The sequence below is a fragment of the Orycteropus afer genome, unplaced genomic scaffold (genome assembly GCF_000298275.1).
Source record: "Orycteropus afer afer isolate SDZICR_OR568_19922 unplaced genomic scaffold, OryAfe1.0 scaffold00615, whole genome shotgun sequence".
Taxonomy (NCBI): Eukaryota; Metazoa; Chordata; class Mammalia; order Tubulidentata; family Orycteropodidae; genus Orycteropus; species Orycteropus afer.
In genome coordinates this window covers 420,302-440,081 of record NW_006922202.1, presented here as the reverse complement: position 1 = coordinate 440,081, position 19,780 = coordinate 420,302, and the positions used below count along the sequence as shown (strand labels likewise).

The 19,780-nt window shown below is 35.9% G+C and overlaps 1 protein-coding gene across 1 annotated transcript in view; it reads right to left on the bottom strand.

The window, feature by feature from the left end:
• The window catches only part of LOC103210485 (protein eyes shut homolog), an 837,058-nt gene extending 823,563 nt beyond the window's left edge, over positions 1-13,495 (bottom strand). Inside the window, 2 exon segments of the mRNA XM_007956404.2 lie at positions 12,230-12,342; positions 13,460-13,495. Coding sequence (XP_007954595.2) covers positions 12,230-12,342; positions 13,460-13,495 — 149 coding nt within the window.
• Positions 13,496-19,780: the final 6,285 nt, after the last annotated feature.

Genomic DNA, 19,780 nt, shown 5'->3' with positions numbered 1-19,780 from the left:
TATGTGCCATCGAGTCAAACCCGACTCATAGCGACCCCTCCTTGGGTTTCCGAGGCAGTATCACTATGGAAGTAGGATTGCCCAACCTTCCTTCCCGAGGAGTGGCTGGTGGGTTTGAACCGCCAGCCGTCTGGTTAGCAGGCAAGTGTCTTAGCCACTATGCTGCCAGAGCTCCCCGAGTAAGGCCATTAGAGCTGCCAAAGAAGGAATTCATTTTTAGCAGTCAAATGCCTTAGGCACTATGCCACCAGAGCTCCCAAAGTAAGGTTAAGGTATCAAAAATAACATAAAATACAAAAAAAAATATATATATATGATTTAAGTTATTCTTTCATTAAAATAACTACTCCCCCGAAAAAAAAAAAAAAATTAAATGCACTGTCATTGAGTTGGTTCTGACTCATAGTGACCCCCATTGGGTTTCCAAGGCAGTAAATCTTTATGGAAGCAGACCACCTCATTTTCCTTACATGAAGCAGCTGGTGGCCTTGAACCACCAACCTTTTGGTTAGCAGCCAAATGCCTTACCCACTACACCAGCTCAGAGCTCTTTAAAATAACTCCACATTTTCTTGTTGTTGTTGTTATGTGCTGTCAAGTGAGACCCAACTCATAGTGACCCCTCTTTGGGTTTCTGAGGCAGTATCACTATGGAAGAAGATTGCCCAACCTTCCTTCCAAGGAGTCGCTGGTGGGTTTGAACTTCCAGCCTTCTGGTTAGCAGTCAAATGCCTTAGGCACTACGCTACCAGAGCTCCTATACTTTAGATATAAAGCAGCAAATTTAAAATAAGTGTCAAACATATAAATTAGGCAATAACATTGCAAAAAAATGTTATGGTGATGATAAGTCTACTCCTTCCCAGAAGCTCTAGAGCAGATGAAAATATATAGTGAAAGTTATAAGAAATAAACCTATAGAAGACAGTAGAAATGAAAAAGGGAAATGAATTCAAAAGTCAGAGAAATTAAAGAATAGTATGTTGTGGAAAAGAAAGAATGCAAAGATGTATGAAACCATCAGGTTGTCAAGCCAGTTTTGCTGTACTGTAAGTCTTCTAAAAGAATTTTGAAATGAAAGTCTTTATTATTATTATTGACTGCTATAGTGATGTATGGTCTGTTAGTAGATGTCCTGGTAACAAACCTTGAGGGTAGTTTTCATATACTATTGCCCTTATCATGGTAACCAGCAATTCATGAAACAATTTAGCTATTAGAAAAACTACAATAAACAAAGTTACCAAAGACAAGCATGCCAAGGAAGATGTGTTAAAAGTAGAGTTCCCACATCTGTGATAAATTCAACTTCATGTTGAAAACTCTCCCATCTTCAGTCTCAAGTGTACAAAAATTGTGGTGGTGAAGGTTGTGTGTAAACTTGGCTGGGCCTGGTTGAGTGGCTGGGCAGCTGGTGGTAGTTATTCTCCATGATGAGACTGGCAATCAACTCCATGGTAGAATCTACCACAAGCAGATGAATAGCTGTTTCAGGGATGTGGTCTGCTTCCCATATATAAGAAGCAGCTTTGGGAATGGTCTCTAGCTTATGGCATGCGTGAACCCTGCAGGTAGCCAAGTTGTTGTTCATTAGCCTGCCATGCTCTACTGATCCTGGGACTTTCAATTGACTTGGATTAATGGCCTACCATGTTGTTTGATAACATTGGGACTGTGTCTTTTTACCTGTCTGCCTTGCATTTGTCAGCTCCAGCCATCAGCAGCTGTCTGAGTGAAGAAAAGCCTCCAGCTTCAGTTGGCCAGGAACAGGAGGCAGAGCTGAAGCCCAAGGTTGAGGGGCTTTCACACAGCCCCTGGAATCTGGCACTTTGAATTTGGACTTAAAGCCTCCAAAGTGTAAGAGAATCAACTCCTGTTTGTTAAAGACAGCCCATTTGTGTTATATTTCTTGTTAGAGCAACACAGATGTAACCAGAACATGTATTAAGGAATATTATGTTTATTCAGATGTAAAACAGCTTGAAAAATTTACACAAATGATATGTTTCTATACCTATTAATTTGCAAAGTGCTTTTTTCCCCAACAATATTTTATGATCTATTCATGTTGATAAATACAGAACTAACTCATTCTTTTCAGTTAATAGTATTCCATCATATTTATCATCTTTTAAAAAATCAATATCCCCATTTTCCAATGCTGCGCTGTTTCTATAAGGCTATTTATATAGTCATTGGCTCATGTATAAGTGCTTTGCCAGCATAGACAACTAGAAGTGGAATGACTAAGGCAGCTGTTTTGATGTCACGCCATATTAATACCTGTCTATTCAGCCTAAATAAAAGATCAACTTTTCATACTCAGGGCACAAGACAAATATAATACATGATTATAAAATTTCTGTGCCTGAGGTTTACATATCTAATTATAAAGAACACAGGTAAAGTAAATATGGGTAACTTCAAAATGGAGACAGAAAATATTACAACAAGTTGAAGGCTAAAGAAATTGTTATATACATGCCCCCTAAAAAAGAAAACAAGTTCATTGCCATTGAATTGATCGTGGCTCATAGCGACCTCTACTGTATTTCCAAGACTGTAAATCTTTACTGAAGGAGACTACCTCATCTTTCTTTGTGGAGCAGCTGGTGGGTTCAAATCATCGATCTTTTTGGTTAGCAGCCAAATGCCTTAACAACTACACCACTGTGGCTCCTTCTTATAGGAACTAAAATAAATAAAAAACAAAACAGATGAACAAACTCAAATAAACAATACCAAAATAGATAAATTAATTTCCTTGACAATGTTAAAGTGAAAGCTATTGATGATTTTTTCTTACATTAGCAGTATAAAGCTGAAAGCCAAAAAAGAGGCAAAGGACTAGAACTTTCTCCTTAAAACTAATAATAATAAGTCTTTTAGTAAATTGGAGCCCTGGTGATGCACTAATTAAAGCTCTCAGCTACTAACTGAAAGGCTAGCAGTTCAAATCACCCAGCCACTCTGCAGAAAAACGATGTGGCAGTCTGTTTTCATAAAGATTACAGCCTTAGGAAACTCTACAGGGCAGTTCTACTCTGACTTTCAGGATGGCTATGAGTCAGAATCAACTTGATGGCAGTGGGTATAGTAAATTACAAAGAAAAAAATAACTGAATCATTAGAAAATCCTTTTTATGAAAAAATCATAAGAAGATCATAAGAAAAAAATTCTGAATTAAGCACCAAGCAAGAGATCTTTAAGTTGGGATATTCACCCTACTTTCTGTGTGTAAGATTAGGAGTAGTACATATGGTCCTCCACTAAGGTAAACATTATCTTTAAAGATGAGCTTTGCTGTAATAACCAGGTGAACAGAGAGGTGCCAAAATAGTGGAAAGCAGCAATTCTCAAAATGCAGTCTGAAGGTCTCCAACACCCTTTCTTAGTGTCTGTGAGGTCAAAGGAATTTTAATAATAATAATAAGATGTTGTTTCCACCACTCATCTGTCAGTTTGTAGTACTGTGGTGGCTTGCATATTGCTGTGAGGCTGGAGGCTCTGTGACTTGTATTTCAAACACCAGCAGAGTCACCCATGGCAGACAGGTTTCAGAGGAGCTTCCAGACTAAGATAGACTGGGAAGAATGATCAGACCATTCACTTACAAAAAAATTGACCAGTGAAAACCTTATGAATAGCAGTGAAACATTGTCTTATATATTACTGTAAAATGTTATGAATAGCCCTGAAACAATGCCTGATATAGTGTCAGATAATGAGCCCTTCAGGTTGGAAGGTGCTCAAAATATGACCAGGGAAGAGCCGCCTCCTCAAGTAGAGTCAATCTTAATGATATGGATTGAGTAAAGCTTTTGAAACTTTCATTTGCTGATAGGGCATGAATAAAAATGGGAAGAAACAGCTGCAAATATCCATTAATAATTGGAGTATGGAATGTATGAAGTATAAATCTAGGAACACTGGATGTCATCGAAGATAAAATTGAATGCATAAAGATCAATATTCTAGGCATTAGTGAGCTCAAACAGACCAGTATTAGCTATTTTGAATCAGACAATTGTATGGTCTACTATGCAAGGAATGCCAAATTGAAGAGGAATGGTCTTGCATTCATCACCAAAAAGAATGTTTCAAGATCTATTCTGAAATACACTGCTGTCAGTGACAGGACAACATCCATATGCCTACAAGTAAGACCAATTAACACTACTATTATTCAAATTTACACACCAACCATTGAAGCTAAAAAAGGAAAAAAATTAAAGATTTTTTATCAACTTCTGCACTATGTAATTGACCAAATATGCAATCAAGGAGTGTTGGTTATTACTGGTGATTGGAATGCAAAAGTTGGAAACAAAGGTGCATTGGTAGTTGCAATATATGGCCTTTCTGATAGATAGGACACCAGAGATCACATGATAGAGTTTTGCAAGAGCAAAGACCTATACATTGCAAATACTGTTTTTCAACAACACAAATGGTGGCTATATACCTGGACCTTACCAGATCAGGAATCAGATCAATCACATCTGTAGAAAGAGATAAGGAAAAAGCTCAGTATATTTAGACAAAACAAGTCCATGAGCTGACTGTGGAACACACCATCAATTGTTCACATGCAAGTTCAAGTTGAAGCTGAATAAAATTAAAACAAGTCCACAAAAAACAAAATATGACCTTGAGCATATCTCACCTGAATTTAGAGACCCTCTGAAGGATAGATTTGAAGTATTGAACATCAAAGTCCAAAACCCAGACAAACTGTGGGATGATGTCAAGAACATCATATGAGAATAAAGCAAATGAGCCTATTAAAAACACAGGAAATAATAAATAAATAAAAAGACAGGAAAGGAAACAATGACCAAAAAGTGGATGTCAAAAAAGACTATGAAAGTTGCTCTTCAAGGAAGAATAGCTAAAGAGAATGGAAGAAATGATGAGATAAAATAGCTGAACAGAAGATTCCAAAGGGTAGCTCAAGAAGATAAAGTATTATAATGAGTATACAAAGACCTGGAGTTAGAAAACCCAAAGGGAGGAACAAGCTCAGCATTTCTCAAGCTGAAAGAACCAAAGGAAAAAAATCAAGGCTTAAATTGCAATATTGACGTATTCTATGGGAAAAATACTAAATGATGCAGGAATTATCAAAAGAAAATGGAAAGAATACAGTCACTGTACAAAAAAATAATTGGTCGATATTCAGCTATTTCAGGGATAGCATATGATCAGAAACCAATGGTACTGAAGGAAGAAATCAAAGCTGCACTGAAGGAATTGGAAAAAATCAAGGCTCTAGGAATTGTTGCAAAACCTATTGAGATGTTTCAACAAATAGGCACAGCACTGGTGGCACTTACTCATTTATGCCAAGAAATCTGAAAGACTGCCATCTGACAACCTGACTAGAAGAGATCATTATTTGTGTCCATTCCAAAGATATGATCCAACAGAATGTGGAAATTATTTTTTACTTGAAAGAACAAGTAATATTTAAATTATAGATTATAAAATCTTAGGTATTTGGTAGACATTTTCTAAAAATTTTTCTCAAAAGGAAGAAAAAGAGCTGCAAAGATTTAAAAAAGTGGTTCAAGAACAAAGTATGAAATGCGCAAAAACCTGGAAAGAGAAAACAAAAGAGAAGAACGGGATTGATTTCTCAAGCAGAACAAACTGAAGGAAAAAAAAAAAAAATCAAATCCCAGGTTGCAGCACTAAAGGAATCTATAGACAAAATATTGAACAACACAAGAAACACCAGAGGAAGATGGAAGGAATACAAAGAGTTACTGCACCAAAAATAAGTTTTTGATGTTCAAATATTTCAGGAGGTAGCATATGAGCAAGAATCAATCATTCTTCAAATAAAGGAAGAAGTCCAAGCTGCACCAAAGACATTGGCAAAAAACAAGGTTCTAGGAATTGATGGAACACTTACTGAGATGTTTCATTCAGCAAACAGATGCAGCACCGGAGGTGCTCATTTGGCTCAGCCCCAAAATTTGGAAGATGGGTACCTGGACAACTGACTGGAAGAGACCCATATTCATGGCCATTCAAAAGAAAAATGATCCAAAAGAATGAAGAAATTATTGAAAAACATCCTAAGTATCACACATGAGTAAAAATTTGATGAAGATTATTAAAAATTGGTTGCCTTAGTACATCAACAGTGAACTGCTCAAAATTCAAGCTAGATTCAGAAGACGATGTGGAATGAGAGTTATCACTGTTGATCTCAGATGGATCTTGTCTGAAAGATGTTTACTTGTATTTTATTGAGCATGCAAAGTCATTAGACTCTGTGTATCAAAAGAAATTATGGATAACATTGTGAAGAATAGCAATTCCAGAACACTTAATTTTTCCCATGAGGAACCTGTACAAAGACCTAGAGGCAGTCATGCAAACAGAATAAGGGAGGGATCCTGCCTGGTTTAAATGGAGCTCTGGTGGCACAGTGGATAAGGTATTTGGTTGCTAACCAGTAGGTTGGTGGTTCAAACCCAATAGCTACTCCATAGGGAGAAAATGAGGCAATACCCAAATGAGGTTGTTATGAGTTGAAATCAACTTGATGGCAGTAGGTTTTGTTTTTTGGGGGGGCATCATTTAAAATTAGGAAAGGTGTGCATCAGGGTTGTATTCTTTCACCATACTTATTCAATCTGTATGCTGAGCAAATAATCTGGGAAGCTAAACTATGCAAAGAAGAATGAGGCATCAGGATTAGAGAAAGATTCATGAACAACCTATAATATGTAGATGAAACAACCTTACTTGGTGAAAGTGAAGATAACTTGAAGCACTTACTGCTTCAAGTTATCTTAATCAGTATGGATTACACCCCAAGAAAAAGAAAACAAAAATCAAATTACATAATCAGTATGGATTACACCCCAAGAAAAAGAAAACAAAAATCTTCACAAGTGGACCAATAAGCAACATTATAATAAAAAGAGAACAGATTTAAATTGTCAAGGATTTCATTTTACTTGGGTCCACAATCAAAGCCCATGGAAGCAGTGGTAGAGAAATAAAATGATATATTCCATTGCACAAATCTGCTGCAAAAGATCTCTTTAAAGGGTTAAAAAGCATAATATTGTTAAGGAAAATCTTCTTTGTAAGACTGCACCCAAATCACAATAACAAGACACAGAGAGGTATACAAGAGGTACAGACAAAAAAGGTAAATACTATTACATACATGATATTACAATGTCAGTAAACCAAACACTAATCTACAGGTAGTACATAGGTAGAAAGGCAAGATCAGGTATGGGTAGGGGAAAGGGAATATACCCATGACTAGACATAGGTTTGGCAGGCAATATTCCTACATATCTATTTACAAGTGCTATAAAAATGTCCATATACTTTATAGAGCAACAGGAGACAAAAAGTTAGGATAACTTCTTAGCCACAACCAAGCACCCTGAGTGAAGGAGTAGTTGGCCCTATGGGCCTGGGACTATGGTCACTGGGGAAATCAAGTTCAATTGGCATAATACAATATCCAAACACATTGTTCTACATCCTACTTTGGTGAGTAGAGATGGGGGTCTCACAAGCCTGTGAGCAGCCATCTAAGATGCAATTATTGGTCTCTCCTCATCCGGAGCTAGAAGAGTGAAGAAAATAAAAAATGTATGGGAACAATTACTCCAAGTGACTAATGGACTACAGCAACCTCAGTCTATGTGACTCAGACCAGAGGAACTAGATGGTGCCTGGCTACCAATGCCAAACACTGGAAAAAGGATCAAAATTGGAGATCCTGGATACAGTGGGAGAAAAAAATGTGGATCAAGATTCAAAGACATAAAAAAGAACAAGATTACTGGTTAGAAAGAGACTGGTGAAAGCCCTGAGACTATGGCCCAAGTCATCCTTCCAACCTGAAAATGAACTCATTCCCATGACTCTACTCTCAGTAAAACAACAGACAGGCCTAAGAGGTGAATAACTACATCAGGGAGATGGATTGCTCATAACAGTCAACCATGGGAGATCAGAAAGGCAGTGTTTGCACAGAGAGAAATCCAGTCAGGCAGGAAAGCATAGGTAAGAAAGATGCAGGGAAGGGGTAATCACAGGGAGAAGGGAGGAGGAGAGCTGTGACAGATTGTATTCAGAGTCTTGAAACAAAATGTGTATGAACTGTTAATTGTAAAATGAACCTGCGAATCTGCTTTGTAAGACTGCACCCAAATCACAGTAACAAATTAAAAAAAAAAAAGTGTTAATAAACAAAGATGCCACTTTGAGGACTAAGGTGCACTTGACCCAAACCATGGTGTTTTTAATCACTTCACATATATGTGAAAGACGGACAGTGAATAAGGAAAACCAAAGAACTGATGCCTTTGGATTATGGTATTGGTGAAGAATATTAAATATACTATGGAGTACCAGAACAAACAAATATATCTTGGAAGAAGCACAACCAGAATACTCCTTTGAAGCAAGGATGACAAGACTTTGTCTCACATACATTGTGCATGATATCAGAAGGGACCTGTCCATGGAGAAGACATCATGCTTGATAAAGTAAAGATCACTGTAAAAGAGGAAGACCCTCAATAAGACAAACTGACACAGTGGCTGCAGCTATGGGATTAAGCAACAACTGTGAAGATGGTGCAGGTCTAGGAAATGTTTTGTTCTGCTCTATTTAAGGTTGCTATGAGTCAGAACTGAGATAATGACACTTAACAACAATGGTAGACATTTTCTAAAAAGATAAATGAAATGAGACTGTCACTTAAAATAAGAACATCTAATAGTATTTGTTGCCAATGATAAATTTTGATGTCTCAAGCAAATATTAAAATTTTTGAAAAATGTTTTTAAATGAAACATTTTATAATGCAAGTTTTTGATATGTGGATAGCTGAATTACTTAAGGAGCTGTATTTTTCCAAATGGTGGTACAAAATCATGCATAAATTAAAGATGCATTTTAAGTGCAAGAAAGACTAATGAATTTTAATTTAATAGACTATAAAGCTTTCTTTTATGTGGTTTCAGATTCCACAACACAAATAACATTTAATGATCTGTTACTTGTTGAGTTTTGGTGTAATATCACAGAAGTATATCCCCAATTATCTGAAAAGTTTATTAAAATACTCTTATTTTTTCCAAGGCACTTGAAAGGGTATTCCATTAACATATTCAGCTACTAACTGCAAGGTTAAAGGCTCTAGTGCACCCAGAGATTCCTTGTAAAAATGGCTTTGTGTCTACTTCTGAAAAAACAGTTATTCCTACCCCATGGTGCCTAATTCTGCTCTGACACATATAGGGTCACAATGAGTTGTGGTTAACTGAGCAGCAGCTATTTTTTGTTTATCTCTTCCATACACATATTTTGTGAGGCCAGGATTTTTTCAACTGCTTCATCAAAAGAATACGTTGGACAGATTGAATAAAAAAAGACTGAAGAATAGGGACGTTTTACACTTTGTTCCATATCATATAGCCAATAATCTGCAAAATTGGGCTTTAAGATCTATATTCTAAACTAATTCAGTATAATGCCTGTCTTAGGAAACATGGTTCTAAGTAAATTAACTTGGACTTAGGGGTTGTTGAAGGGAGCAGAGTAAAAATATACAAAAATTCAATAGGGCAAATTCACTTGCCCTATTGCTAATTACAAACAAAATGCCTTTTATTTTCCCACAGGTATATTGTTAATATTGTTGTAGGTATATTAACAGGTATATTAGATGTTAGGAACTCTGGTGGCACAGTGGTTAAGGCATTTACCTGCTAACCAAAAGGTTGGTGGTTGAAACCCATCAGCTGCTCCATGGGAGCTTGATGAGGCAGTTGACTCTATAAAGATTTGTTGTTGTTGTTGTTGTTATGTGCTGTTGAGTCAGCCCCAACTCATTTACAGCCTTGGAAACCCTACTGGGAAGGTCTACTCTGCCTTATAGGGTCACTATGCATTGGAAGCAACTCAGTGGCATTGGGTTATACTAGATGTTATATGGAGAGATACTATTAGTAGAACCTTTAAGCCATATATAGTGGTTAAAACCCAATAATGCAAAATGAGTATAAAATTAAATGGCATTGGAAGTAAATAAAATAGGACTTCTAAGAGGAAAGCACCAAAAAGATAAGGTTTAGTATTGGTCTGCAGATATGTAAAGATCACACTTTGATTTTTTTTGTTTTTATTTTATGCTCATACTTATAAACAAAAGATGTGTTTTATTTTTACACAATTAAAAATAGAAAAATGCATGTTTTTCAAAATGTCAAAATATCAGATAACTATGTAAAGCACTGAAAGTATACATCCTTTCCAATGGATTTACTACCTAGTAGCGCCTAAGGCATTTGACTGCTAACCAGAAGGCTGACAGTTCAAACCTATCAGCCGCTCCTTGGAAGGAAGATTGGGCAATCTACATCCATAGAGATACCGCCTCAGAAACCCAAGGAGGGGTCGTTATGAGTCAAATCTGACTAGACAGCTTGTTGTCGTTGTTATGTGCAGCCCAGTCAGACCGAACTCATAGCGACCCCTCGGGTTTCTGAGGCAGTATCACTACAGAAGTAGATTGCCCCATCTTCTTTCTGAGGAGTGGCTGGTGGGTTTGAACTACCAGCCTTCTGGTTAGCAGTCAAGTGCCTTAGGCACTATGTTACGAGAACTCCTTGACTAGGCGCAGTGAGTTTGTCTTTTTGCTTTTTAACTTCTCTTAAATCATTTAACTATCAGTTAACAGATCAGTGAGTATTAGACAAAGAAGGTAAGGAGTAAAGACCTTGTGTGTTAAAGAAGTGTTAGGAAAAACTGCTGTTAATCAATAATAATAATAATAATAATAATAATAATAATAATAATAAAGAAATAGAAACTTTTCTTTAAAATTAAGAATGAATGTTGTTGTTGTTATTGTTATGTGCCGTCGAGTCAGACCCGACTCATAGCGACCCCTCCTTGGGTTTCCGAGGCAGTATCACTACGGAAGTAGATTGCCCCATCTTCCAATGAATGGTAGAATGTAATTTAACTTATATTTATTGGGTTTATTTAAAAATATCAAGATCCATCTAGTGTGTATAGTGTAAGATACTACATTTTCATCTAAATAAAAAAATAAACAGATAGATAAAATAAAAACACCCAGTCTACCACTGTGTCATTGGGGCCAGAGATACATTTTAAACATGTTAGCTTGGCAGTCAATGCTCAGGAAACAATGGTACTCAATCATCTTTTTTACTTTTTGAAATATTTCTTTAATATGTACAATATTCCCTCTAGAGTAAAGGAAACATATTCGATTATGTGTACATATGAAAAGTTTTCATAATCTTATGTGGTTTTTCCTTCTAAGTACTCTTCTTATTTATAATATTCATTTTAGTATTTCAACACTATCTTCCCTGCTACACTGTCAACTCTTTGATAACAGTGCACCTCTGTTGATTCACCTTTGGGACATAGTGCATATTAAGATTTTAATATTTCAACTTATTTTAGTAGAATTAATCAATGTATTTATGTTTCGATAAGCAAGATTTTATGCTATCCTGTGTCTAGCCATCCTGCCTCAACACACACACACACACACACAAATATCCTGTATGATCTTGTCCAATTTGGATACTATGCTCCAAAAATCATCTTTTTTCTTTACTTTCAACAAAGAAAATACTTTTCTTAAGGAAAAAAAAAAATCCCCAGAAGGTTTTTATGCCTACCGCTGTCTCAAATGTGTTATCTCTGTAGACCCTTCATATTCTCACATTTGGAGATTTCTGTAGCCAGAAGCAGACTGGCTAAAGGCATTTGTCATCAGTAATGAAAACACAAGCACAAGGACAAATTATCAAAAGTGATATTGTGGAACAAAGAAGCATTTTAGCATGCTGAAAAAAAATACACACCTTTCATGATTGCCAGAGTATTCAGTTTTTAAACTAGAACTGATAGATGATGTTTTCTGATTATGCCTGACCAACCACTGATCGATCAATAAGATGTATCTTACATAGCACAAAACAGAAAGCTATTGTAAATAAACTGTTCCAGTTAACTGGAATATCACTTAAAAATTCTGTAGTCTATGACAAAGTGAAATGGAACGTGGAATGTGAAGAAAAATCAAAATGAAGGAAGTACAGTCTAACCCTGATTAGATGATTGCAAATGGAAAGTCTACCTTTTGGTGTGGTTATTTGAACAAGTTATTTGAAAAGTCACTGGTAATCTTTTACCTGCAATCGCCAATGTGATTTTTGTCCACTGCCTTGCTTGGTGTAAACAATCCCCAGTTATTGATTTCTATAACTTTTATGCAGCCTGTAAAATTCTTGACTGGTCCAGAAATCTAAAAAAGACAGAGAGAAGGAGAGAAAGATGGAGAATGAGAGGGAAAGAAAGATAATTTATATGATATTCTATAACGCATTTTCCTTGCAGCAAATAAGCCAGGGTGTGCTTTTGGATGGAGGAGGTGATTTGATTTATTCAATATATTGATAATACAATAATTCATTTCATATTTGGCATCCCAAAAATTAGGAAAAAATTACCATGTAATTAATCAACAATTACCTGGAATCAATATATTCTTATTACTGCATAAATTATTAAAATTAACTTATAAATGAGTAGAGAAAATTTAATATAGCATTTTTTTTCTTATAATTACAGTAATTTGTCAATGAAAAATAGAAATAAAAAGCTGATACAGTCATTCTTCCCATCATGACATAGCATTTTTCATCTTTTGTCCCTGTTCTTTGCCCTTTTTCTTTCAGATACCAGTCAATTATTTAGATGTTTCAGCTCTAGCTATTGAAACATTAGGAAATATTGCTCATTCAGAGGCAAACGAAATACAGGAGAAACAAGAAATATTTGTGACATCCTACAGCCACTCCTCAGAAGGAAAATTGAGCAATCTGCTTCCGTAGTGATGCTGCCTTGGAAACCCAAGGAGGGGTCGCTAAGAGTCCAATCTGAGTTGTCGGCAGTGAGTTGTGTTTTTTTTGTTGTTGTTGTTTAGAGCAATGATGGTTTCTGCATACCCTTTGTCTTCAATTCTATGGTCTATCCTCCTTAGGAATAACTTAGGCAAAAATGACATCCAGAAAAATTGCCAAGAAGTCAAGAACAAAAAAGAGAAGATACGGACACTGCCAAACATTTATTTTAATGAACAAAATAACTTCTTAAAAATGAACAGGTATATGGATTTTCATTTTTTTCACCCTAAGCAAACAATAAAAACCTGTTGTCATAAAATGGATTCCAGCTCTTGGTGACCCCATGTGTGTCAGAACAGAACTGTGCTCCATAAGGTTTTCAACGGATGTTTTTTCCACAAATTGGCAGGCCTTTCTTTTGAGGTGTCTTTGGGTGAACTCTTTGGCAGCTAAGTGCATTAACTATTTGCACTACCAGGGACTCCTAAACAAGCAATATTCCAACAGTAATTATACCTGCTCCTCAATATGAACTATCTCCTTATCCCACATTTCAGATGTATGAAAATAGTAAAAAAAAAAATCTACTTAAATCACCTTAAAGCCAGGTGAAGACCCATGGGTTCCGAATCAGAGAGTACTCCCTCCTGAGCCCTAAGTCCTTGATTTCTCTCCCCAATCTGTCAAAAAAAACAGAAACCAAACTCACTGCCATCCAGTGGATTCCTACACATAGTGACACCCCTTGGGTTTCTGAGGCTGTTAAGACTTATGGAAAATTGCCCCCTCAGCCTTCGTGTGGAGCAGCATTGGTTTTGAACCACTGACCTTCTGGTTGGCAGCCAACTACTTTATACACTATGCCACCAGAGCTCCTTCTCCTCAATCTTGGATGCCAATAAAGATAAAAGTTGTTGGGGGATGGGAGGGGTGGAGCCAGACCCTGGAGCCTCTGTCCCTTCAATTGCACATGTGCTCCTCAGCCTGCCCAAGTCCAGGATGGATGGGCAGGCTGGTGGCGTCCTGCCATCTCAGTCTGGTTTTGGGCTTCCAGGAAGTGAGAAGGCGGGAGAGGGGCACAGACAGGACTCACAGTAGTCATTTTGCTGCAGACCTTGTGATCCTCCATTTGCTCATTTTTAAGTATTTGAGCTTGTCATGGTATTACCGGGTGGGTGGGCATTCCCATGTAGAGTAAGAACTCTACCCGCGTGGGGCAGGGTGGGTCCCCTCCTGGAGGCAAATCATGACCCGATCAGCTTTGTGACTTGAAATGGCACAAACAAACCATCTGCCTTTCTGCCCACCAGAAGTACGGAAGTCAAAAGCAGGGTCAGCCAGCCACCTGCAGACCAGAGCTGCAAGGGAGGGAACACCCCACAGAACACCTCCGAAAATGACTCCTGAAGCCTGGGAAGCATGCCACTGAAGTTTCACCTAACACTTATTTTCACAAAATGATCTGGTCTTTGGAAACTAACCATGTCCTAAATTGGGAGGGTATATATATCTATACTAATTTACATTTATGTGGAAAAGAGAAATAATAAAATTGCAAAGGGGTACAAGTCAGAATTTAATAGTTAGAAATACACATCCATTTCAAATTCTTTCCTCTTATACTTTCAATATTACTAAAAATTTCTAGCTAAGATGAATCACCAGGGCAACCACTAAATTTACACACTGACAAGTTACCTAACTTGATACTTGAATTAAAAATACACACTAGCTGCATTCTGGCGAAGTGGTTAAAGCATCAGGCTGCTACCCAAAAGGTCAGAGTTCAAACCCCCCAGCTGCTCAGCAGGAGAAATATGAGGCAGTCTGTTTCCCTAAAGATTTACAGCCTGGGAAACCCTACTCTGTCTTATAGGGTGGCTATGATTCAGAATCGGCTTGATGGCAATGGGTGGGTTTACATTTTCAAGACTTGGTTTCTCATTAATTATAATAGTGCAAATAAATTAATGTTAGATTAAGGCCATTGCCTTGTTTAAAAAATTTTGAGTGAATGTATTTTTTTGTTTTTTAACATACAGCCTTAGTTTTAAAACCTTTATTTATTTTTCTTCTTCCTAATGTAGGCTCAAATGTACTGCAAACCCTTTTAACAAGTTATATTCCATCAAATGTCAAAATGACTGAACTAGAAAATAAAACAATATTTCACACAGTAGTTTACAAAGAAGTCAAGTTGACTCAAAGGAACACAGAAATATTTGCCTCTGACATGCTGCAGACTGGAAACTATTCATGTGTAATTATTACCCTAAATTTCTCAAGGGCTTCATTAAACTTTTGGGTTTTTAAATTTAATCTTTATTTTTATCATAATTATACATGAAACTAGTTTATTATTTTTAAAGCAAATTGATATCTACCTCTCCTGCAATATAACACACTTGTGAAACAGTTCAATTTATAATAAACGTATTAAAAAATGAAGTGTCATAGAATACTTTTGATTACAATGAATATGAATTTGGGAATTTTATTTTACATAATTCAGAAGTAACATAAAAATATGAGCATAAATAAATAAATAAATATTTTTCTCAGTTCATGAAGATTGTTACTGTCTATGACAATAGAGATTAAGGAGAAATTTATAGCTTATTAAATAGATATCAAATCACCAGAGAGTAATGAAAAGTACTCTAAAAAGGAAATGGCTCTGTGACTATTCTATTGAGATACTTATTAAAATTTTATGATTTCCTTCCATTCACCTATTCTTAATTTTTAAAATAAATATTAACTTATTAAGCATGGGCTTTGAAAAATGGCAGGAAATTTTTTCTACCACATTAGTCTTTAAATTTGAAGAAGTTCAAAATTATTTCATTTCTTGTGTTTTAATAGCCTTCCACTCTTCCAATTGCCTCACATATCACTTCTGGCAGTCTTATTTAGGATGAGTTATTCAGTCGCCACAACAAATTCACATTAAGTCCATTTTCACATTGAATATGAAAATATCATTTTACAAAAAAACATGACTGAAACTTGAACCCAGAAACATTGAGCCTGAATACTAAACACTGAACTCATGGTGTTTGGAACTTTTAATGTTGGGAGACTTCTTCCTCTCTGTTAGTTAATAGTAAACGGGTTGATTAGGTTTCCGAAACAGAATTCCTAAAAGCAAAAGAAGAGAAATAGATCCCACACAATTAATATAAAAAATTACAATGCAACACTATATAATAGATTCAAGAAACAAAAATCACCACTTTTCTAGGGTGAATCTATATAGATTATAGGAATAATGATATTCCATATTATTTTCTGGGAAAAAAAAAATTATACTGGCATGTGCTTGCTATGATTTCTCAAATCCAGTTCTTACTTTTATCTAAGACAAATAATGAAATAATTACTCAATTGTTTTCTCACAGCAAGAATAATATAAAATTAATGATATTTCTCAGTAATAATAACAAGAAAGTTCTCAATTTCATTTCAAACCTAAATTGTATGAAAGTTCTAAATACATCTTCAACATTTTTTTTTTTCATTTTTTTCTGCCTTTATACTAACAGAAAAATATATAATTTTCTCTTTGGGATTTGATGGAACTTTCAAAGAAAGAAAGTACAAGAAGCAGATATTGTGTCATACAAGATGTCTGGATGTGTTTCTATTTCTACTAGTTTCCTATTGCTGCTGTAACAGATTGATACCTAAAATAACAGATATATTCTTATTATTCTGGAGATCAGAAGTCTAAAATAGGCTAGCAGAGTTGTGTTCCTTTTGGAAGCTATAGGTGAGAACTTGTCTCCTTCCCCATTTCAGCTTCTAGAGGGTGTCCTCAGTCCTTGTCACATGGCTGTGTGTGACTGTCAGCTCTACTCACATGATCATACTGCCTTGTCTGATGCTGATCCTCTTGTCTCCCTTTAATAAGGTCTATAGCGATTACAAGGAGCTGTGGTGGTGTAGTGCCTAAAGCATTTGACTGCTCACCAGAAGGCTGGCAGTTCAAACCCACCAGCCACTCTTCGGAAGGAAGGTGGGCAATCTACTTCCGTAGTGATACCACCTCAGAAACCTAAGGAGGGGTCACTATGAGTTGGATCTGACTCGGCAGCTGTGAGTTTGGTTTGGTTTGCTATAGCGACTACAATGAGCCCACTTGAATAATAATGAATAATCTCCCCATCTCAATATCCTTAATTTAATCACATCCACAAAGTCTCTTTTACAATTTCAGGTAACATATCCTCAGGTTCTGGGAATTAGGAGGTGAACATCTTTGGTGTACAATTATTTTGTCTACTATACTCTTCTATTATCATATTTAATTCATAATTTAACCGAGAATAGAAAAACAGATTGCAAATAAATATTCTCCAGAATATTAAATGTTAAAGCATTACTCTATTTTTTTTTTCTAGTTTACATGTTGTTCCATCGCAGTCTGATGGTGTTGAGTTTCTTCATTCTTTGTGGGATCTATTTGTTTTCTCACTCTGAAAGTTCTTAGAATTTTCTCTTTATCCTAAGATTTCTGAAATTTCATAATGATATCAATGATATGGTTCTATTTTTATTCAATATTCAGGTGAATAATGAACTATAAAATATAGGTTGAGATTTGAAATAATTTTTTGAATTATATTTGTGATGATCACTTTCATTCTTTTTACTCAGAGCTCCTATTAAAGAAACTGTTACTTGTATGTTGGACCACCAGGAATGATTCTCCAGTTTTCTTTTTCTTCCCTTTGTTTTTAAAGAAAGGATCTCAAATTTATCTTCCAGTCTTCTATTGAATGCTTTATTTCAGTTATCATGTTTATAACTTATTACATAGTATTTTTTGTTCCTTCTTTTTGTTTCCCCCCTATATTGTATCGCTAAAATATCTTCCATTCTCTTTCTGAAGATGCTTTACAAAAGCTTAATTCGGCCTCTTACATTATCTATATTTAAGTTCTCTTTTCTACTTTATCTCCCTGCTTTTTGTTCTGTTTCATATTTCACACTTACCCCATGTGTCTAGGAAGTCTTGTCTTTTCCTTTAGTATTTAAAAGTGAGATAGATAAAAGGGAATTGAGAATTCTGCATACATATGTGAGTTTGATTAGAGGTTGGTTTCAGTATTGATGTAACTGAGCCACTTCTTTGGGGAAACTTGCTAAATAGCAATATTTAATACTTATCTCGTTAAATGGGCAGATTTTCTAGCGTAGAGGGCTGGAAAGTAAACCTTCAGCACTGTGCCAGGGTGTGAAAGCAGAGCGTACTGCATGTGGAAGGGAAGGGATCTAAGGAATTAGCTGTTTTTTCAAACATGCCTTGAAACAATTGTTTTCAACAAAAGCAAAACAATACCTTCTGAGACATCTGTTGCTCAATTCCTGAACTATTTTGAATTTCTTACAAACAAACAAATAATTTGTGATTATTTCCCCACTGGCTCTACTGTAGTTTTCTCTGGCTAGCTATGTAAATAACCACTTTTCCATCTGCTTTGTAATTTTCAGAATCCTTTCTCTCTTACTCTTTGTGGGTTTATTTCTCTTTCCACTTCAAGTGTTAAAAGCAAAAAAAAAAAGGTAATGTCTATTAGTTAAAACTGGTAGCATAGTGGCTAAGGCACTTGATTGCTAACCAGAAGGCTGGCGGTTCAAATCCACAAGCCACTCCTCGGAAGGCAGATGGGGCAATCTACTTCCGTAGTGATACTGCCTCGGAAACCCAAGGAGGGGTCACCATGAGTCAGGTTCAAATCGACAGCACATAACAACAACAAACCCAAACCAAAACCTTTGCTTTCAAGTTGATTCCAATTCATTGTGACCCTATAGGACAGAATAGAACTGCCACCTGGGTAATCCAAGGCTGTAAATCTTTAGGGAAGAAGACTGTCACACTATTTCTTCCACAAAGCCAAAGCTTCTGAGTAGGTTCAAAACATCGACCTCTAGTTATCAGCGACCAGGGCTCTTTTTTCATTTAGTGATACTTAGGAATTTGGGGAGAAGTAACATAAATAAATGTGTTTAATCTACTATATTTATTAGGAAATGTTAAACCTTCTCATGTACTTAAATTTACATCTTTAAAAGAGAAATAAAAATGATTTTCCATAAGATTTTTAACACATAATGGTTGATATTAGGGATTAACTTTTCAATATCAAACCAAACTCACTGCCTCGGAGTCGGTTCTGACTCACAGCGACCCCTCCTTGCATTTCTGAGACGATAGATTGCACGGTCTTCCTTCCGAGGAGTGGCTGGTGAGTTTGAACTGCCAGCCTTCTTGTTAATCAAATGCCTTAGGCACTATGCCACCAAAGCTCCTACTTTTCAATATATGATGAAAAATGTACTGAATTGTTATAAATGATTCACATATCATCAAATTTTATCAGCACCAGCTTCAAAGTGACTGAAGCAACTAAACATTCATACAGCACTGTAGGACTGGTGTAATTAAGTCCTATATTTGCTAGTGGCAGAAAAAGTAGAAAGAATGTGAATGACATTGTGGTGAAAGAATTAATGAGACTTAGACAAATTACATGTGTGGTATAAAGGAGAAAAGAAGGAAATAAAGAAGTAGAAAATTCAATGCAATTATTATTTATTTAATGCCTATAAATTATTTAATAGTTTCTCAAAAATTATTTGAAGGCTGGAGACCATGAAAAATGATACATTAATTGGTAGAAGGTACCTATTTTGAGCACATACACATGAATTTAGATGTTAACAGTAGTATTTTAGATGTTTAGCTGTTATGTAGGATAAGAACAGATTGCATTAGAACTATACATTATATATAATGCCAATTGAGACATTTGAGTGGATAAATTTAGG